The 21152-nt window shown below is 54.8% G+C and overlaps 1 protein-coding gene across 4 annotated transcripts in view; it reads left to right on the forward strand.

Annotated features, from left to right (window-relative positions):
- SAFB2 (scaffold attachment factor B2) overlaps window positions 1-19527 on the forward strand; it is a 33100-nt gene extending 13573 nt beyond the window's left edge. For 2 of the 4 annotated variants that reach the window (XM_047708865.1, XM_047708875.1), the window contains exons 10-22: window positions 2927-3076; window positions 3165-3277; window positions 8005-8135; window positions 9238-9329; window positions 11841-11977; window positions 13335-13625; window positions 14565-14705; window positions 15727-15789; window positions 15919-15961; window positions 16930-17060; window positions 18554-18666; window positions 18789-18855; window positions 19134-19527. In XM_047708865.1, the coding sequence (XP_047564821.1) occupies window positions 2927-3076; window positions 3165-3277; window positions 8005-8135; window positions 9238-9329; window positions 11841-11977; window positions 13335-13625; window positions 14565-14705; window positions 15727-15789; window positions 15919-15961; window positions 16930-17060; window positions 18554-18666; window positions 18789-18855; window positions 19134-19284 (1623 nt within the window). In that variant the 3' untranslated portion in view covers window positions 19285-19527. The remainder of the gene's footprint in view (window positions 1-2926; window positions 3077-3164; window positions 3278-8004; window positions 8136-9237; window positions 9330-11840; window positions 11978-13334; window positions 13626-14564; window positions 14706-15726; window positions 15790-15918; window positions 15962-16929; window positions 17061-18553; window positions 18667-18788; window positions 18856-19133) is intronic. The other 2 variants (XM_047708882.1, XM_047708888.1) reach the window with 1 other exon arrangement.
- Window positions 19528-21152: the final 1625 nt, after the last annotated feature.

Raw genomic sequence — 21152 nt, forward strand, 5'->3', positions numbered from 1 at the left:
ACCTTTAGCTCGCGCGTCCGTGTAGTGGGCTTCCAGCTGCCATCTGGCTCCCTGTCTCCTCCCTGTTCTGTTTCTTGGATCTTTTGCTCCTCTGTATCTGCTGCCTCTTGCACTGAGTATTTCTTATGCTTTGTTGTTTTTTGGCTGAACTAGTATGTGTAAGTAGTGTTGCTTCGTCCTGGTTTCTTGAGGTGTGAAGTTAGCTCGCTTATTTGGGGTTTTTGTGTTTCTTTCAAGATTTTATTTATTTATTTGACAGAGAGAGATCACAAGTAGACAGAGAGGCAGGTAGAGAGAGAGGAGGAAGCAGGCTCCCTGCTGAGCAGAGAGCCTGATGCGGGACCCGATCCCAGGACCCTGAGATCATGACCTGAGCCGAAGGCAGCGGCTCAACCCACTGAGCCACCCAGGCGCCCATGGGTTTTTGTGTTTCTTGATGGGGACTTAGCTCTTAACCACTTTTGCCATCCCCCGTAGGTTTTGCTGTGTTACATGCTTCTTTTTCATCTGTCTCAGGGTATTTTTTGTCTTTTGGTTTCTTCCTTGAGCAGTTGGTTGAACGACAGCATTTTTCTTTGGTGGCTGCATTTAGGAATTCTGTTACTAGACTCAGTGCAGTCTGTCCTTCAGTGGTATTCCAGTCTTTGGGGGTGGGGGGGCCCACGAACCTGGGGACAGTGCACCGCCCTCCCACCCTCCCAGCCTTTGTGGTGGTATCAGCGCTGCGTAAATTCGGGTTAATAGACAACGTAGCATGTTTTTGGTTCATTGACAGGTGGGGTGGTTGGTGGGTTTTGGTGGGTTTGTGTCTTTTTGGTTTTGGGGGGGGGGGTTTGTCTTGTTTTGCTTTAAACAATTATCTTTTAAGGAGTTACGTAAACAAGACAAATCACAGGCTTTTAGTTACCTCCGTGTTTACCTTTCAGGGTGCTCTTTTTTCCCTCTTGTTGATACCCAAGTTCCCTTTAGGTATTTTTTTTCTCCCTCTTTAAACCTTTCTTACAATACAGGGTTGCCCGGGATGAATTCCTGCTGCCTTTGTAGGTCTGAAAATGTCATTCTTCTGCTTCCACTTTGAAAGCTGTTCTTGCTCCTGCAGAATTCAGGGTTGGTTGGTGGCTTTTGTCCAGACAGCAGTGCTCCTCCCTCCTCCTGGTTCCTGTTGTCTAACCGGTTGGCTCTGGGTCTCACCTTTGCTCCCTAGGGCATAGGTGTCTTTCTCGTCTGGCTTACCTGGAAGGTTCTCTTTATCACCGCTCTGGAGCAGATAGCACTGCCCATATACTGTGGTTTCATCCGGGAAGGTTTTCCTGTGCTGCTTGCTTTTGGCGACGCCACAGGTGGTCTGACAGCCCACTGATGCTCTGGTGGTTTTGGTTTGTTTTCCCTCTTTTTTCCTCCAGTTCTTTTCAAGTAGCTTCTGTCGCTATGTCTTCAGTTCCTCATCCTTTTTTCTGCAGTGTCCGCTGTCCATCCCATCACATTTACATTCATCTCCAGAATCTTGGGTTGGGTGTTTTTAAATATCTTCTCTGTTTACCTAACATGCTCAGTGGTTTCTCCAACTTCTTGAACTCTTAAGATGCAGCTAAAATAACTTTAATATCATCGTTTACCAATTATGTTGTTGGAGCACGCTCTGGATCTCTGTTTATTGGTTGGTTCTCTTCGTTAGAGTCATTTTCTTATTTCTTGGCTGCCTAGTTGTTTTTGGCCGGACACCAGACGTTGTGACGTGCATGTTGTATTCTAGTTACTCGTGTGTCCCTGTCCGCGTTCTTAAGCTTTTGCTGGGACACAGTTCAATTACTTGTTCCTCCCCAGGCTGGCTGAGGCGTCGTTAGATCAGAGCAGCCTTAGTTGGGGGCTAGCTCTGTCCGCTTCTGGGGCAGGATCCTCCTGAGGTCTCCGCATAAAGCCCCATGAATTGCAAGCTTTTCCTTTCCATGCTGGTTCACTCTGGAAGAAGTGAACTATATGAGTCCCTGAGCCTGTGGGGTTGTTTGCTCGGACAGGTGGTGTTCTCCCTGGCCTCTCACGTGCGTGCTGCTTAGGGGCCCCGTGGAGCTTTCTGGAGCTGCCTTTATGCAGCGCTTCCTCTCCAGTACTGTGTCCTGCTGCCCCCATTTCTTCAGATGCTGCTATGCTCAGCTCCCGGATACCACCTCCCCCGCTCACCTCCTGTCCTCCGCCCCGCCCCGCCCCACACAACCGGGAACCTCTAGGAAGTAAGCAGGGGGCAGCCACGCAGCTTTGCTTGTGTGTGTCCCCACCCCGGGGTCACCGTCCTGTGCGGCCTGGTGTATGGTGTTTGAAAACCCTGGTGGCCTACATATCCTCCGGTTTGCGAGGTTTTTCCAGGCAACAGGGGTGGGTAAATGCTTGGTGTGCCGACCTGTCTAGGAGTCGAAGTCCAGCTAGAGAAAATGATCCAAGTGGGAACGACTTTTGATTAATTTTTTTTTAAAGATTTTATTTATTTATTGGACAGACCGAGATCACAAGCAGGCAGAGAGGCAGGCGGTGGGGGCGGGGGTGCAGGCTCCCCGCCGAGCAGAGAGCCCGATGCGGGGCTCCATACCAGGACCTGGGATCATGACCCGAGCCGAAGGCAGAGTCTTTAACCCACTGAGCCCCCCCAGGCGCCCCGGACTTTGGATTAATTAATGAGTTGTGGTTGGTGAAGTTTTAAATGTCTTTAGCTTTCCCTGTTCGTTTTTTGTCACTCTGAAGGCTGATGTACAGGAAGCACATGTATTTTGGTAGGATGAGGTAGAACCACTTCAGTAGCTAATTACGGCAAACCAACAATTTGTGGAGGAGTAAAAACTATTGAAAGGAATTCTGGTGATCAGTTACCTGCTAATTATTTTTGACAAATCGTGTTGTGATTTATGTGGAAGAGTAAGTGTCCTCTCTCACGAAGGTTGTCGGGGCCAAAGTGGTGACCAACGCCCGCAGTCCTGGAGCTCGGTGCTATGGCTTTGTCACCATGTCGACATCTGACGAAGCCACCAAGTGCATCAGCCATCTCCACAGAACGGAGCTGCACGGAAGGATGATCTCCGTAGAGAAGGTGAGGCGACTCGCCTGCTGTAAGCCACCGAGCTCACAAGCAAGGGGACCTGGACCGTGGGCCATTTCTAACCCATGTTGTATTTTAGGCCAAAAACGAACCTGCTGGAAAAAAGCTGTCTGACAGGAAAGAGTGTGAAGTGAAGAAGGAAAAATTATCTAGTGCTGACAGACATCATCCTGTGGAGATCAAAATGGAAAAGTAAAGTGATTATTTAAAACCTTTCTCTCAAGCTTTCTGTCGGGCTGTAGGGAGGGGCTGGTCAGGAAGAGGGCGGGTGGCAGCCACAGGGTCACTCCAGAGGCAGCCCCGCTGGCTTCTCACGTATGTATCACATTTGCGCATCTTGCCGCCACTTCCGTGTCCAGATTTCAGTAAGGGTCCCTGCGCCGTCACCCGTACCTCTCCAATCTGTCTTTACAAGAAGCCTTAGTAAGCGTTTACGTCCAAATGACTCCGTGGGAAAATAACACACCCGAAAGGAAAGAATAGTAATTTTACTTCACTCAGTGTTCTGGGTCCTTGCACGACCCCTGCCACCATGGAATCGTTTTCTGATCCAGACTGGGGTTCTGCAGTCCTCGCTTTTTATCCCAGGAACTGACCTGATCTGGTGGCGAAAAGAACGACCTCGAGCTAGTAGTTTGTGTGGTGTCTGGCATTGCCAAGTCTTGCTGTGTTTCCGTCAAAACCGAAGCTCCCGGGGTACCTGTGAGTTTTCTGTGGACTCCGGGGGGGCACCTTGGCCCGGAACTTCGGGATCGGTGGGTCTGAGACAGCGTCTATAAAGGGTGGAAATCAGGACTGGTCTTTCCAGAGCAGGCACTGCTTGATAAAATTTTCTCAAAGTCGTCGGTCTGTCTTCTGCAGGAGGTAAATTTTGGTGATGCTGCTGACGGTGTAATTCTCAGTGCTGAGTACAGTAAGTTTACACTGTCAGGGCCACTTACTCGTCCTCCCGGGGCCACTCTCTCTAAAGACCGAGCCCTGTGCTGAGAATCGGTCCGTCTCACTGATTCCACTGGCCGTTGTTTCTTGTGTTAAGAAAACATATAGGTGAGTGCACGTGTGGACTTCACTGACACTCCTAAGTGTACAGCTCCCGTTTTGAAAGGTTTAGTTGCTGGTCTTCCTCCCAAAGTGGACTCGTCAGGCTGGTGAGCAATGATGTCGGATTAAGCCTTTGTATATTTACAAGCGAGACCTGTCTAAGAGATGTGTTCTGTCTGCCGTGCTGAAAAACCCCCTGTACTTGCAGACTACTGGTAGCTGCTCAGAGTTGTTCAGAGTTCTTGTGTTTTGGAATGCATTTTCTTCATTGGTTTTCTGAACACACGGTGAAACGTGTTTTCGGGAGAGAAAGGACGGGGGTAAAAGCTAGCTCACCTGCATCACGTGGTCCACTCCGTCCCTGGAAGGGTCCTAGATTGCAGGGGGAACAGGCTCCGGAAAGGGAAGTGCCTGGCTGAAGGGCACTGAGCCCAGCTAGCGAGGGGCAAGGCCAAGATTCAGTCTGGGCTGGCCGACCCCCAGCACGGGGGCAGAGAACCAGCTGATGAACTTGGGATAAACTGGCTTCAAGTGGTCTGATTAGGAGGTTGAGTAATTCAAAATATGTTTGAACAATAGTTCTTTCTTTTAGTAAACTTTTTTTTTTAAGATTTTATTTATTTATTTGACAGAGAGAAATCACAAGTAGGCAGAGAGGCAGGCAGAGAGAGAGGAGGAAGCAGGCTCCCTGCTGAGCAGAAAGCCCGATGTGGGGCTCGAACCCAGGACCTGGGATCATGACCTGAGCCGAAGGCAGCGGCTTAACCCACTGAGCCACCCAGGCGCCCCTTAGTAAACCTTTTTTAATCTTTTCTTTTGCTTTAAGAATTTCAGGATTCAAGAATTTCACCCAGGGACCTGGGTGACTCATTCGGTTAGGCGTCTGCCTGGAGGTGGGGTCATGATCCCAGGGTCCTGGGATTGAGCCCCTCACGGGCCTCTTGCTTGGCAGGGAGCCTGCTTCTGCCTCTGTCTGCTGCTCCCCCTGCTTGTGTGTCGATGCAGTCTCTGACAGATAAATACATAGAATCTTCAAAAAAAAAAAAAAAATTGTAGGTGCAGTAGTCAACCTAAGTGAAATTGAAGTACTTTTCCAACGAAGTGGCTTGTCCTCCCGGGGTTAGATGAGTGATTTTCATGTGGTTGCTATTTGGAAAGTCCAGACAAATGTCAAATGTAATCCCACTACCCGAGGGTAACCGTCTTCCGTGTATATTCCTCCAGCCTTTTCTCGTGCTCATGTTTGTATTTCAGATATTACTGTTTAACGTGGTGTCCAGAGAAGTTCCTTTGTGTCTGGGATGTGCCATGTGACTACGGACGGGCAGGGGGTCTCCTTGGAGAGAGAGGGCGCCCCCCACCCCGAATAGCGGCAGATGCACATCAGATGTGACTTGTTATGGCTTTACTTGCAGCCGTGTGGTCCCCAGAAGCCATCTGTCCCACTAGAAGGGACATGGACTCCTTTAGCCGTTGAGGGAAAGTAGATGCACGGGTATTACCCGCGACAAAGCCTAGGGGAGAGGTGCTGTAGTGCAGCAAGCCCAGTGCCGTCCCAGTGCCGTCCCAGCCTCGCTGAGCCTCGGCCCAGGCCTGGAACCCAGTGATCGACCGCAAAGGCCCCGTGGTGGTCATCCCAGGGAAATTGTTTGACATACCTGCGGTATTTGGGGTTCTTGGGTTTTGTCTTTTTAAGCAGAACCAGTACGCTAAAAAGAAGTTCTTGATCCCGGTTACGCTATCAGATATTATGGTGCGTGTTCACAGTGTAAAAGAATTTTAGGGGCACCTGGGTGGCTCAGTTGGTTGAGCGTCCAACTCGTGGTTTCGGCTCAGGCCATGATCTCAGGGTCGTGAAATTCAGTCCCGTTGGGCTCTGCTCAGCAGAGTCTGCTTGGGATTCTTTCCCTCTGCTCCTCCCTTGTTATCTCTCTCTTTCTTTTCTTGCTCAAGTATTTATTTTTTAAAAAACTTCTACTTAATAAAGTTTCCCTTGGGGCATCTGGCTTGCTCCATTAGTGGCACATTCTGACTCTTGAGCTCAGGGTTGTAGCTTTGGGCCCCAGATTGGGTGTAGAGATGACTTAAAAATAAAATCTTTTGGGGCGCCTGGGTGGCTCAGTGGGTTAAAGCCGCTGCCTTCGGCTCAGGTCATGATCCCAGGGTCATGGGATCGAGCCCCACATTGGGCTCTCTGCTTAGCGGGGAGCCTGCTTCCCTTCCTTTCTCTCTGCCTGCCTCTCTGCCTACTTGTGATCTGTCTGTCAAATAAATAAATAAAATCTTTAAAAAAAAAATCTTTTAAAAAAAGAAAAAGTTTTCTTAAAGTGAATATTATTTTAATCTTTTTTTTTAAATTTTACTTATTCATTTGAGAGGGAGAAGGCATGAGCACAAGAGGGCAGAGAGGGGCAGAGGGAGAGACAGACTCCAAGCTAAGTGCAGAGGACAACACGGAACTCGATCCCAGGCCCCTGAGATCATGATCTGAGTGAAAGCAGATGCTTAACCTACTGAGCGACCCAGGGGTCCCAAAGTGGGTATTATTTAAAAGAGGACAGCTCTGAGGTGCCTGAGTGGCTCGTTTGGTTAGGCATCTCTGTTTTTGCAAAGGTTGTGAGCTCCAGGTCTGTGAGATTGAGCTCCAGGTTGGGCTGCGCAGTGGGCATGGAGTGCGCTTAGGATTCTTCCTTTCCTTCTTCCTCTGCCCCTTCCCATTCACCAAACCCCCAACACACACACACACACACACACACACTCTCTCTCTCTCTCTCTCTCTCTCTCTCTCTCTCTTTCTCTCTCTCTCTCTCTCTCCCTCAAAAAAACAAGATGACAGGGGTACCTGGGTGGCTCAGTGGGTTAAAACCTCTGCCTTTGGCTCAGGTCATGATCCCAGGGTCTGAGATCGAGCCCCGCTCGAGCTTTCTGCTTAGCAGGGAGCCTGCTTCCTCCTCTCTCTCTCTCTCTCTGCCTGCCTCTCTGCCTACTTGTGATCTCTGTCTGTCAAATAAATAAATAAAATCTTAAAAAAAAAAAAAGCTGCTTTAAAAAAACAAAACAAGATGACAGATTTGTACTGTGGAAGCTGGGAGTGGAAGAGTGAGCTAGGAGGGGTTTCCTCGGACAGCCTGAGTTGTAGGCAACAGAGGGCGGGGAGCACTGGTTAGGGAACCCCGAGGGGCCTGGCTTTCCCGTCCTGGACCCTGGTACACGGTGGGCATTTAATAAGTGTGGGATTTAATTACCCGAGACAAACAGCGTTAGGGAATATGGGAGACAAGTGTGAGTGGCAGTGATGATTCAGTTCACTGTGTAGAATAAAGCTGGCTTCAGTTGAAACGTTACTGACAGGTTCTGTAGGAGCTGGTGCGTAGCATGCCATTGTAGCTCCTCCAAAGTGTGCAGCAGTGACCTGGTACAGAGGGCGGGTGGCCCACTGCTCCGTGGCGCAGGCATCTCGCATCCTCGTGCTCTGCCTCTGTTCTGTTCTGTGCCGTATTTGGAAAAAATGTTTATTTCTACATAAACTTAAAAATTCCACCCAGAGTGAAACACGAAAAATCAGTTTTTCACAGGCATTCTTCTCTTCTTGGGAGTGTCTCTCACATGTGCCCGCGTGTCTGTCCTATAGACCAGTGCATCGAGCACTCTGGAAAACTGTCCACGAGCCTCTGTGCTGCCTATTTCTGCACGTAGCAGAGAACTCCGGGGAGGATGAGGGCCAGGTCCCGGGAGGGCATTAGATCATTTCCGCGGTTCCCCAGTAACTGTCCCTGTCCGCTTGCCGCCCGGTGGGTTGGTTTTATGCGGAAAGTCTGAATGACCGACCTCCTGCCAGAGTCCCAGGAACCCAAGTGGATGACCATGTTTTTAAACAGAACCGTGATTAAGAAGGAAGAGAAGATGGAGAAAAAGGAGGAAAAAAAGCCTGAAGACATTAAGAAGGAAGAAAAAGATGAGGATGAGCCAAAACCAGGGCCTACCAATCGCTCCCGAGTCACCAAATCAGGTGAGCGGAGCCTCCCGAGGTCTCCCAGGGAGGGTAGAGCCTGGCGGGAGGGGCTGGGAGGAGGCAGGTGTGGGCCGAGGGAGCCGGCGAGGGCCTGTGCGCTGGCCTGGCCGACTGCGGCTTCCGTGGATGGGCAGCCTTGAAACACAGCAGGACCTGGGGGTGACGCGGTTTGTGGGAGTCGCTGCTGACATCGCACACCTGGAGGTGTTGCGCTCCGTGATTTATGGTCACTGGCAGCTTGGGGACCCGGCTTCTTGATCTTCCCGCATACCTTCGGCAGCTGTGCGAGGGAGAGGTGGCCCCGTTCTTGTCACAGATTTAATGCGGCTCTGCAGCTTGTTCCACGCCTTCAGACTGCCTTGAGGCGCCACAGAATGTTTTGTGGAAAAAACAAAACCCAGTTCTCCCCGCCCTTCCCCCCCCCCAAAAAAACAAACAAAACTCAGCCATCTGGAGCGTTGGAATTGGGTACAGCGCGTTACAAATTGGATCTTAAGCGTTCGGGGTAATTTACTGGCAGTCTCATGAGGAACGTGTTTTTAAAATGTTCCTCAAGTATTGCAAATCTCCCCAAATCAGTAATAGTCGCCGCAGTTAGAGGCTGGTTATTGTGTCGTCGAGGGGCAGAATCCATTTGGAAGCCTTTATTGCTGTACACACGTGAAGGGAAGCCCAGCCATCTGACTCAGAGCATAAGGGCCTGAGCTCTGCAGAGCTTTCCAGAATGTGGAGGAGGATGAAAAAATGGAAAGTGGTTATCCTGGAGCCGCTAGGATTGAGCGAGCGGGTGAAGCCAGCGGGTGGGTCGGGTGTGTGTGTGCTGCCGGTCGCGCCTTGACTTCAATTCACAGTGTACGTTGCGGGGAAACCACAGCCGCTCCATCCCAGGTGAGTGAGGCCCGGTCAGGGCGCACCAGCGGCCTCCTGTCCACGGTGCTCACCGCAGGTCAGGACGAGTGGGGAGGGGGGGTGCGGAGGCTCCAGGGTTGGCTTGAGTCACTCGAGGAAGCAGCAAGAACCCCCTGGCAGCCCGGCCGCGGCCTGCCGTCGGGAAGCAGGGCTGTGGGCAGGTGCACAGAGCGCTGTTTTCTTCCTGAAGGAAGCAGAGGAATGGAGCGGACGGTCGTGATGGACAAATCGAAAGGAGAGCCTGTCATTAGCGTGAAAACCACAAGCAGGTCGAAAGAGAGAGTAAGTATTGTGTGTCCTGCGTCAGGTCCCCGCATTTGTGGGTGGTTGAAGGACTGCTTGGATTTGCATTAGGAAAACCGCATCGTTCTTCGAAGTGCTCAGAGGCACGTTCCTCCCTGTTTAGGCTGGATGTGCACACCCACGGTTGGGTTCTGCGGCGTGTTTCAAAACTGTGCTTAGTGTTTTTCCTTTCCATGATGTGTTGACCCTTTGCTGGTTCTTTGTCGGATTATACCATCCTCTAGAAGGAAACCGGTTCACAGAAAGCCCACCATGGGGTGGGACGGGCAGGACCCAGGCTGTTCAAGTCGGAAGGTGGGCTCTGCTGTGTGGCTGACCTGTGCTGGCCGATCCCCTTCTTCTGGGACGTTCATGGGGAAGAAAAGGGGAGTCCACCGCAAAACCGACTTCCACGTTGTCAGAGAACGGGCCTCCGTGTCGTAAGCGGCACACGGCTGGACAGACCGGTGGCTTCTCCTTTTGTTTTTTTTCCCCACCCTGGAAAACGAAACCCTCTGCTTACCAGCTGAAGGTTCTGGCTGAAACGTTCCTGAGGAGGGTTGTCCTCTTAGAACGAACACGAAGCTAACACAGAGTGTTTATCTAAGAATGCTTCGTTGTGACTTTTGCAATGAACATTTGCTTTCTCAAATACAGTCATTCCTAAGGTCATGTTTCTTACGGGCTACATGAAAACTGTAAAAATTTAGAACTATAAAATAGAAATCTAAAGAAAGCCCCCCCAAAGCCCCATAAACTTATGAGCTGAAAAGCTCTGAAGTTAGAAAAAATAAATAGTAATAAAGTCTGCCTAATTAGAACATTGAGATCACATAGAAGGACAGCACGAGAACAGAAGCCTCTTTCCTTTCACGTGGACTCCTCACACTTCCTTTCCAAGGGCGTCGCACACGTAACAGCGTGTACACTCTGTTTCCAAATACGGAGTCACAGAAAGTTGCCAAAATAGTATGGAGATAGATGTACCCGTCACCATGCTTCCTCCAGGGATTTCCGCTCACATAACTGTAGCCCAGTTTCAAAGCCAGGGACAGTGACATTGGTCTGCGGGGTGTGCGTGAGTGGAGGGCCGGGACTTCTAGGTCCTGGTGGAATCCTATGTGAGCACCGTTGCTGTCAGGATCCAGGGCCATCTGGTCACTGGAGAGCTCTCCTGCTCATGACCCGCCCCACCGGCCCAACCCCAGCCCTGGGAAGCTAAGCTGGTTCCCTGCCCCCATCTCTAGAACGTTGTCCCGGTGAGACTGTAGCTGCGACCTCAGGGTGGTGCCCTTGGAAGCTGTCAGTGGGGGGAGGGGCTGTGCGTGCGTGCATGTGTTTCCAGCTGCGCTGTGATCCTCTTCCCTGGTCCCTCGTTTAGAGACACTCAGTGGTGTCAACGGCCTCTGTCGAGGACTGCTGTGAAGCAGCATTTGTGCACACGGGCCATGCCGGGCTCTGGGTCTCTAGGTGCTGAGGAGTACGGACGTTCCTTGGGACGGGTATCCTCCGAGCGCCCTTCAAAAAGGGAACAGGATGCTATGGTCCCTGGGTGTGTAGAGCACGCCGGCTGCGGGGACGCGGGAGGCCCGCTGCAAGCCTGGGGTTCGACTCGGAGACTCCAGCGCCTTGCCTGGGGGCCCCCCGGCCTGCAGGGTGTGTGATTAGACTCAAAACTCGGCCCATCTCTCAGGCGAAGAGTGTCATCCTGGTGTTTTGGGGTCCGGTCTTTCTTTGTGATGAGATCGTCCCCTCTGTGCTCCTCTCTTTCTTCAGCAAAATTATCTGTTCATAACTACGGCTTGTCTTTTTCTTGGGTTGGTCCTCAAGGTAATTAAGAAAATAACCTGAGGACATTTTTAAAAACGTCTACCAAGCCCCTTCCCTAGAGACCGGGGGCGGGGGGCTGCAGGACACACAGGTGTCCCAAGCTGTGAAAGCTTTCTGAGAAGGTGATCGTGGCCAGCTTGGGCGTCCTAGCCCCTGAGAGCCTCACAGGGGAGAGTCGGCAGGCAGCGTTGCCTGCCTCACCCGGAGAGGGAGCAGCACGGCAGTTGCCCGTGAGCACGTTGTCGTGAGTAGGAGCTCTCCTCCACGGCAGAGCTGCTTCGCCCTGTGGGATTTGAAGGCCTGAGGCGGCAGGTGAGACGTGAGCCATGCGGCCCGCCGTCCAGCGGGGCAGCCAGGATACACGTGCCTGCGGCTCCTTGGGGCCTTGTTCTAGATAGCGCGGAGTCCTTGGCTCTGCTGGGCAGGGAGACCTGCCTATAGGGTTTGTGAGGTGCCCCCCTCCTTGCTCTCCCGTGACCCCCTATGATTGCGGTGTGAGGAGGCAGTTCTCCCGAGCGAGCAGTGCCTCTGGGCTGTGGGTGAGCTGAACTGCCTCCTGGGCCTTCCTGGAAGCCATGGGGGGCAGAGGAATTTTAACCTACCCCAGAGAAACGCGTATCTAACTTCCACTGTGCACCGGCTGCATTTTTCTGACGTGAGTGAACCAATTTCGATCAACAGAGCTCCAAGAGTCAGGACCGCAAATCGGAAAGCAAAGAGAAGAGAGACATCTTGTCATTTGATAAAATCAAAGAGCAGAGGGAGCGCGAGCGCCAGAGGCAGCGGGAGCGGGAGATCCGAGAGACGGAGAGGCGGCGGTGAGTGGGGCCCGGCAGGCCGGCAGGTGGGTGGTCTCCTCTGGGGGCGCTCTGCCCTTCTCCCCAAGCAAGTGTCCTGCCTGGCCCAGGCTTACTGTCTGCCTGCTGTTAGCCGAGGCGAAAGGCGAGGGTAATGAGCAGTCATGGTCAGCCTCGACATGACGTTCGTCAGAGCTGGTTTCATTCGAGACCTGAGCTGATACCAAGAGTCTGACGCTTACCCGACCGAGCCGCGCAGGTGCTCGCTCTCTGCTGTGTGTCGAGTCCCCTGGCCCGGGGAGCGGGCTCACCCGTGTGTGGCCTTGATGGAAGGGCCCCTAGTGTCAAGGTCTCATAGTCGTCCCTGCTGCAGCCCCACATGCATAAGAGCAGGAATGCAGCCAGGGGACATGGCACGTTTATTAGAGACGGTACGCGCCGGAGCAGCGTCTTCGCTCCTGAAGTGCCCACGTTTGTGGCGATTCGGGCAGCCTTGGTCGCACACGACATTCTTTGCCACGTTTACCTCTAGTTTAGGAAGACAGTTTCTGGAAGTCGGCCTCTTCCCAGTTCTGCCTTCTGCCTTTTTCCGTCTAAGGCTCCCTTGTCATTTTTCTTCATACCCCACTCGGCGAAACGAAAGCTTTGTGTCACGGTGTTAGCGATCTTGCTTGAGTGGAAGCAGGATGTGTAGAAACTTCTCTGGTTACACTCCGTCTGCTTTCTGATTTAGTGGGTCGCTGACATCTCTGTTTATGGAGCCTTAGGAAGTAAAGACACTGTTGGCTCTCTTTGTTTCCCAGTGGCCCACGCTGGCCTTGGAGCCTCCCAGTCCCTGGGGCAGGTGTGAGGAGTGACAGCAGCTCCCTTTGCAGGTGCAGAGGGGGCATCCATGCCCGGAGCCCCGGGTGTGTGGTGGCTGATGACGGAGCCAGGCCCCATACCGCCGGCCACCTTAGTGCGCGCCCGCAGCTTCTCCGGTCCGGCCGGAAAAGGCAGGGTCCCTAGAAAGTGCCGGCTTCTGGGGGAAGGGGAAGGTGGGAAGAAAAAAGACCCGTTCCGGGTTATTCGGACGTTGCTGCGAGGTACTCCTGCGCCCCGCAGCCTTCATCGCAGCGGCTACCTCAAGTTCCCTTACTTCTCTCCCCTGTAACCTGTGGCTTCACTTTGTGCCTGTGAGCCAAGCCCTCCTGGCCCGTGCCCCCGGCCTCTCGGCTCACCCCTGGCTTGACTCTAGCGACAAAGGAGGGAGCGTGGAGCCGGGGGTTTGCAGCCCAGGCGCACAGCTCCGCGCAGTGGGGGTGGCGCCTGTCGCTGGGTCTCCGGGTACTCCGGGGTGCCGGCAGGGAAGTCAGGACGGCCCTCCATGTCCCAGCAGAGAGCGGGAGCAGCGCGAGCGGGAGCAGCGCCTGGAGGCCTTCCACGAACGCAAAGAGAAGGCGCGGCTGCAGCGGGAGCGCCTGCAGCTCGAGTGCCAGCGGCAGCGGCTGGAGCGGGAGCGCATGGAGCGCGAGCGGCTGGAGCGCGAGCGCATGCGCGTGGAGCGGGAGCGGCGCAAGGAGCAGGAGCGCATCCACCGCGAGCGCGAGGAGCTGCGGCGCCAGCAGGAGCAGCTGCGCTACGAGCAGGAGCGGCGGCCCGTGCTGCGGAGGCCCTACGACGACGGGCGGTGAGCCCCCCTTCCCTGCGGAGTGGGGGACGTTGACGACCGAGCCTGGCGCCCCCGGATGCCTGCGCACGACTCTCAGCGGCCGCCGGCTCCAGCTTCTGGGGTCTGGGGTCTGGGATCCGGGGGCTCGGCCGCGGTTTGCCTGACTTGTCCCGCAGAGAATCTCGATAGTTGCCCCTTGGTGAGGTTTGCGGTGCTCGTTGAGGCCGCGCCCGTCTTCACAGCACGGTTCCCCGCGGAGCGTAACCGCCTGCCGGGTGCCGGTCGTGGGGCGGCCTAGCCTGTATGAGGCCCGTGGGTGCCAGGGCCGCCAGTCGGCCAGTAGAGGGAGAGGCACGGAATGGCGCTGTAGAACAGGAAATTGCCTTCCCGTTCACGAAGTAGGTTTATTGGTCTCCAGCCCCTCTGAGCTGCTTAATTGACGGTCACCCGTCACCCCACCCTCCGTGAGCCCAGTGTTCTGGGGAGGATCGGGAAGAAGATAATTGGATGCCATCCGGAGCTGTATGTAGTTCACTATCACCCCGTCTGATTCCCTTCGCTCTTGCAAAAAACTCAGAGGGAGGTTCAGGTTCCCATAGAAGACAGGAAGGGGGAAATGTGGCAGCTCGGAATGGCGTTGCAGAGGAATCAAATATTTCATTTCACTTGCATCTGGGCTCACGCGGGGATCAAGGTATTAACAGCCTTGTGATACAATTAGCTCCCAGCAGCCCTCCTTTCAGGGCTATCAGATGAGAATACGGGCATGCCTCTTGCAGTTTGGGGGATTTCAATTTATCAAATCAAAGCAATAATGATTGAATGTTTAGAGATTAGCCCTGCAGGACATTTAAACGATACTGGGTCTGGAGAGAGCTCCCCTCCCCACTTCTACCTCCATTTTTTCCTTCATTCTGTCATAAGTGAAACTCACGTCCTTTTAAAAATAAAAAACAGGCGAGATGACGCTTATTGGCCGGAAGGCAAGCGTGTGGCCATGGAGGACAGGTACCGTCCCGACTTCCCTCGCCCTGATCACCGCTTCCACGACTTTGACCATCGAGACCGAGGCCAGTACCAGGACCATGTGGCTGACAGGTCAGCACCCACCCTCTCTTGCAGCTGTGGATGGAGCCACCTCAGCTCGACGCAGGAATGGGTCTCTGTCCTCTGACGTCTCATTTACTCGTGAGGCTCCCTATGGCTGGCTGGCCTGCTGCACATGGGACTTACAGGGTCACACCTGCAGCCGGATGTGGGACTCAGGTCCCTTAGGGCGTCCCCAGCTCCTTTCACGCAGTGCCCTCTTCACGGATTGGTGGAGTCTTGGGGTGATTCCTGAGCCTCAGCTCTCCTGGGCCCCACACTCAGGGCCTCACAGCTCCCAGGACTCTCCCAGCCACCCCTCCATTGAGGCAAGCCCCTTGGGAAGCAGGGTTTCAAGGAAGGTATGCCCAGCCTCCTTGTCTGTACGGGGAGGAAGCTGTTTAGAGAAAGGGTGTGACCCGCCCGAGCCTTTGCAGGCAGAGTGGCCAGAGTCCACGTCCCCAAGCTTTGCTGACCAGCACAGGCTCCTCTGCCAGCACACCCAGCTGAGAACCGACCAGCACGCAGGAAAGTTCTTGTTGCCTGGCGGCTGGTGTAAAGGTTTGAGAAGGTTTTTTTAGCCAGGCCCTTTTAAAGAAATAGTATCCCCCCCCCTCCCTTTTTTTTTTCCTGGTCAGTGTCATTTTAGAAGAGAAATATATATAGTTTAGAAAGGCAGCCCTCAATTTTCTAGTTTAAGAGTTCTCTATCTGGGTTTCTCATCATGCTCCCCTGGGCTGCATATCCCTGGGCCGTTTCACCGTTCATTAGCTCTTCAGTAAGGAAGGGGAAGCAGGGAAAGACGGGCTGAGACACCACTCATGTAATGAATGGTGGTTTGGAGATTCGGTGTGAATCACGGGTATTGGATCAAACCAGAGGTTGGGGACCCTCTAAGGCTTTCCTGGTAGACCTTGGATTTTGTTACCAGGTCACAGATAAATGAGGCATGGGCTACGTGGTGTGGGTTGCTGCCTCTGAGATCGCTCCAAGGGAATTCAGTTCAGTGAAATCTTTATTCCCACCTTCTTAGGCCGCAGCTTCACTCCCGTCCTCAGGGAGAAGGCTTTAGATGCAAGCCAGCTTTGTTTCACAGGCCAGTAAATTACAGTTCTTACTGGGTGGAATGGAATAAGTACCCCAATTGTGAAACTTGTGTGTGGGGCCTGCCATAGTGTTGTCTGGTGCCACCTGCAGCTATTGGAACGAGATATTTCCCTTGCAGGAGGGAAGGTTCCAGGTCAGTGATGGGAGAGCGAGATGGGCAAGTAAGTAAAACCTAGACCCCAAGCCTGGGGCGCACCTGCTTCTGTGCTCCGGGGGCGGGGGGGTTGTGGACATGTCAGTTCTGACCAGTGAGTGGAAGCATATGTGACTGATTATTTTCTGACTCGTGAGTCTGTGTGTTTTTTGAACACATGGGGTTTGTTTTTGTTTGATTGCATTCAGTGGGATCTGCGCGTGTTCCTGGGCCGCCCACTTGTTTAGAGGGTCTTTGAGTCTTCGCACTGTGAGCTGCCCACAGTACCCCACTCGGAGGCTTAGCCCATGAGGTGTTTTTGCCCATATTGGTGGCGGGGGGGGGGGGTCCCTGTGTCTCTGGCACTCTGCAGAGGGATGCTCAGAGAAGAGGGTAGTCCTCCAGGAGAAAGGAGGGGAGCATCGGAATCCTTTCCTTTAAGCCAGCAGTGTGATTTTTGAGGGAACATGGTATGATTCCGTCCGGCTGCAGTGTGCTGGGTTCTGGAGCACAGGATTGGTTGGCCAGAGCACAGAGTGGTTCCTGTCTGCCTTGCTGCCTCTGGTGTCACACCGAGAGGCCGCTGACCACCCTGGGGGTGTGGGAGGGGCCCTCCTGTCACCAGCAGGAGGAGCTGTCCTGATTCTTCCCGGGAAGACTCTAAGGGACTCTTCGCAGAGGTCCCTTCAGCGCCAGAAAGTGCGGGGCTTTCCACGAGCACGGGGCCAGAGCGGCCTCTGCTGGCACTAGGCGTGGCGCCAGAGATGGGCTGCAGGGGCGCGTGATGGTTCTTACACTGGAGGGCATTGGGAGGCAAGAGACCCCATTCAGGTTCCCGTGGCGCTGTCAGGGTAGAAGAGCGTGTCCGGCGAGGTGGGGTCAGGAGGGGCCTGGGTAGGTCCTCTCAGAGCCGCCCCCCGGCTGGCTACAGCAGACTCATGAGCCTGTCCGAGAGTGACGTGGCTAGAGTTGCCTTGTCCCTCTTATGCCTTCCAGCACTACTCAGATGACCGCCATGGACACGGAGGACCGCCAGAGCGCCACAGCCGGGACTCCCGGGACGGCTGGGGGGGTTACGGCTCCGACAAGAGGATGAGTGAGGGCCGGGGGCCACCACCTCCACCCAGGTTAGCAGATGGGCCGGCCGGAGAAGCCTTGCTGCTTTGCCCCCAACAGCCCTTCCCCACACGCCTCAGCCCCTAGTCACAGGAGTCCCCGCCTGCTGACGGGGATAGCCCTGGAGCCTTTCTTACACTTGCCCCGGGGACCTAGAGAATAGAGAGGCTCTGCACCCCGACCCCTGCCCCCCAGTCCCTTGTAGGTGTTTCGGGGGGGTGCCTGTCAGAAGGTTCTGCCTCCCTGAGGTGGGTTTTTGGGTGTGGAACAAAGAGGGCAGCACCGTTTTGCTAGATCGATGTGAAGTGCTTTCCTGAGCGTCCTACTTAGCACTCGGTCCTGGAACACCGGACAGTCCGTTCTGCCTTAAGTACCTGCGAGAAGCAGGACCAGGAGAACTCCGGCAGACAAAAGGGAGCTGTGAGCGCCGTCACCCTCTGGCTGGGCGACGGCCACCTGTGCGTGGGGGGCGGCCAAGCAGTCACCCTTGAGGACAGGTGTCGGGGGCTCAGATGGCTTCCTCGTCGCACGTCTTAGAACATGGGTCAGCCTGGGCCTGGGCGCCACTGGTGGTGGCGCCGCCCACACACCGGAACCCTGTGGGAGCTGCACTCGCTGGGGCTTCTATTTTTTGAAACCACTTCCTTGAGCCACAGTCTCATGCTGTAGAGGTGACTCCTTTGAAGTCACGGAGTCACGGCTGCTAGTATGTTCAGAGCCATACACTCCTCCCCGCCGCCCACTCTAGAACGTTGTCATCACGCCCAAAGGATCCTCCGTTCACGGTCCTCCCCATTCTGCCTCCCCCTGCCCTGGCTCCTGCGGATCCGGTCCGTGTCTGGGTTTGCCTGCTCTGGGCATCTCACGGAAGTTGAAATCCCATTATATGGCCTCTCGCATCTGTCTTCTCTCGCTGTCGTGTTGGCAGGGTTCAGCCACGCGGTCTCACGGGTCAGAGCTGCGTTCCTTTCTTCGGCTCAGTAACGTGCCACGTGTGCAGAGACCACGTTTTATTTCTCTGCTCGGCAGCAGGGGGACACTGGGCCGTTCCACTTCAGGGCTCGCACAGAGCCGTGCTACAGTGTGTGTTCCAGTTTTTCCGGGAACACATTTCCCGCTCCCTTGGGCGAATGGGCAGGGACGGACGTGGCGGGTCTCACGGATACCGCGTGTTGTCCTATTTTACCTTCTCAAACCGGCCACACGCGAGGATCCCTGTTTGTCCACATCCTCGACAGCTCTTCCCATCTGTCCTTTGGTCACGGGCCAGCCTCGCGGGTGGTGCAGGGGTCTCACAGCTGACGGACGCGCTTGCTTATCGCAGTGGCCGAGCTGAGCCCCCGTTCGTGTGCTCGCTGGCCACGTGTGTGTCTTTGGGGGCGCGTCCTCATATTCTGCCCTCTTCTCTCAGGAACCCTCGGTGTAGGGCAGGATCAGCTGGGCCACGGCCTCACTGTAGAGGCGTGCGGGGACACTTCCGTATCTGCTTTCTGTTTTGACGCAGGGGTGGACGTGACTGGGCGGAGCACAGTCAGAGGCTAGAAGAGCATCCGGAGCGCGCGTGGCCGGGCTCGGTGGACGCAGGCACGGCAGGCAGGGAGCACGCGCGGTGGCAAGGTACGGGCTGAAGGAGGGCTGCATGTTTCCAGGACACTCCGGGGCCCACTCCCTCCTGGAAGTTGCTGAGGCTTCCAGGGGCTTCTGAGAAAAGTGTGTGCAAACACTTTCCTTTCTTCCAGGTGGTGAGAGGGGTCTGTCTGGACCCTCAGGGCCAGGACACATGGCAAATCGGGGCGGGATGTCGGGGTAAGGAGTTTTGTCCCTGCTCCTCCTTTCCTTTCCTATTTTTGCATGTTTGACCAGCGCGCTGGGTTGAGTGTTTAGACAACAAGCCCCCAGAGCGGCTCTGGGCAGCCCCCGCAAGTCACACTCCCCAGGCGCCCTGAATGCGGTCCGCGATGAGGACTGCTCCCACCTGGAAAAAGCCAGACGGGCTCTTAAGGCTGCAGAGCCGTATGCTGCCCCACGTAACGAGGAAAACGTACAGCATTTGGAGGGGACAAAACGTGTGCCTTTGTTCTTAGGCGAGGCGGCTTTGCACAAGGTGGGCATTCCCAGGGCCACATGGTGCCCGGCGGCGGACTGGAAGGTGGAGGAATGGCCGGCCAGGACCGGGGCAGCCGAGTCCCGCACCCCCACCCCCACCCGTACCCCCACTTCACCCGCCGCTACTAAGCCCCACACACTCCGAGCGTCCAGGTAGGAGGACGTACTGTTGACTCTCTGCCCGAGTCACCTTGAACTTGTGGAACCTTTTAAGAAACAAAAGCAAATCCTGCCACCATATTGTAGCTCAATACAATGTGAATTCACTTTTTTTTTTTTTTTTTTTAATAAACGTGTTCTCTGACGTTTTTAAGACAAGATTTCTGTTAACGAGGCATTCCATTTTCCATTAATAAAAGTTTATGGTTCGCACTCATGTGTGTCACGGTGACTGCGGGGCCGAGGGTGGTGCTCACCTCAGCAGCGGCCTCGTGCCTTTGGGTCCATCTGAGCGAGTCCCCCCAACAGCCCTGCGCCACCCCCCCACCCCTGCCACAGATGAGGAACCGGGTCCTAAGTAGGGGCAGGGCTGGGATCCGAATTAGAAATTCTTCATGGCGGTGGGGGGTCTGCATCGTGGGGGCCTCAGACCAGTCGCTTCGCTCCTCATGCTGGTGTGCCTGAGGTGAGGGGGGCTCTGGTGATGGTGTGCCAGCTTTGAGGGTCTGGCTGAGGGCAGGCCCTGCTTGGTACGGGGGCTTGATCGCCCCATTTTTCTGGAAATGCAAATTAATAGGTAATTTCCTCACATGATTACTAGGCCCCTGGCTGGCCCTCAGTGCTGGGCACGGCCCCTCTGTCCCAGGCCCCTCCAGCGTGACCCCAGAGAGCAGCTGAGCTGCTGCTGGTGGGGAGCTTGGGTGATGACATGCCCCCCATCGGGGTACCCAGGGGCCAAGCCTGTCCCTCCTCCCACCCCCATAAATGGGGTGGACCTGGGGGCAGGCAGGAGGACGACCCACAAATCCTGGCCCTGATCCGGAGTGGGGAGAATTAACCCCCCAGCGCCCCCTGCCAGGCACCTGGATTCCCTCCCTCCAGAACTAGGACAGCCGCCCCACAGGCTACCAAACAATTGCCAGTTCTCCTGTGCTCCCGCTGGGGTGTTTAGCTTTAAAAGAGCAATCTGAAAGTCCTCTCCAGCCTGCCGCGGAAGCCGAGCATTAGAGGCAGGTCAGCTCTGGCCCTTGGTGTCCTCTGAGTCGCACCGAGGACATGCCACGTGAGTTTCCCCCGGCATGGGGGCTCTCAGAGTCCTTCTCCAATGACAGGTTGACAGGATGCTGTCTCCATGGGGCCTCCTGCACGGGGCCCGTCTCTTCTCCACAAGCCAGAGCCTGGAAATTGGGGTCTGAGCTCACCGTGTGGGGTGATAAAAGCCAAACTCAGCCTGGGGTGGGTGAGACCCATTTTGAGATCTCGTCCCCCTAGCTGCCGGGGAGCGACCGCCCTCCAGGAGGTAGGAGTGACTGACATCCAGGAGCGAGACCAAGGGCCCTTGGCCCCGGGTGCTGCCGCCAAGCTGCCCCGTCGGAGCTTTAGACAGCCTGGGGGGGTGAGAACACCCCCTTCCTAACAGCTGGGCCTGAAACTGGACTTGTTCTTTTTTTAATGTATTTATTTGACACCGAGAGATCACAAGTAGGCAGAGAGGCAGGCAGAGAGAGGAGGAAGCAGGCTCCCCACAGAGCAGAGAGCCCAATGTGGGGCTCGATCCCAGGACCCTGGGATCATGACCTGAGCCAAAGGCAGAGGCTTTAACCCACTGAGCCACCCAGGTGCCCCCAGACTTGTTCTTAACATGGGTAAAATCTGGGCATTTGCTGGGGCTGCCGCAGCACAGTGCTGGAAACAAATAATACTCTCTCACCGTCCCGGAGACCAGAAGTCTGGGTCAAGTTTCCCTCCGAGGCTGTGACAGAATCTGTCCCATGCTCTCCCAGCTTTGGGGGTCACCGGCAATCTTTGGTGGTGTCCCTTGACTTGTTGACACGTCA

This window comes from Lutra lutra, chromosome 1 (genome assembly GCF_902655055.1).
Source record: "Lutra lutra chromosome 1, mLutLut1.2, whole genome shotgun sequence".
Classification (NCBI taxonomy): Eukaryota; Metazoa; Chordata; class Mammalia; order Carnivora; family Mustelidae; genus Lutra; species Lutra lutra.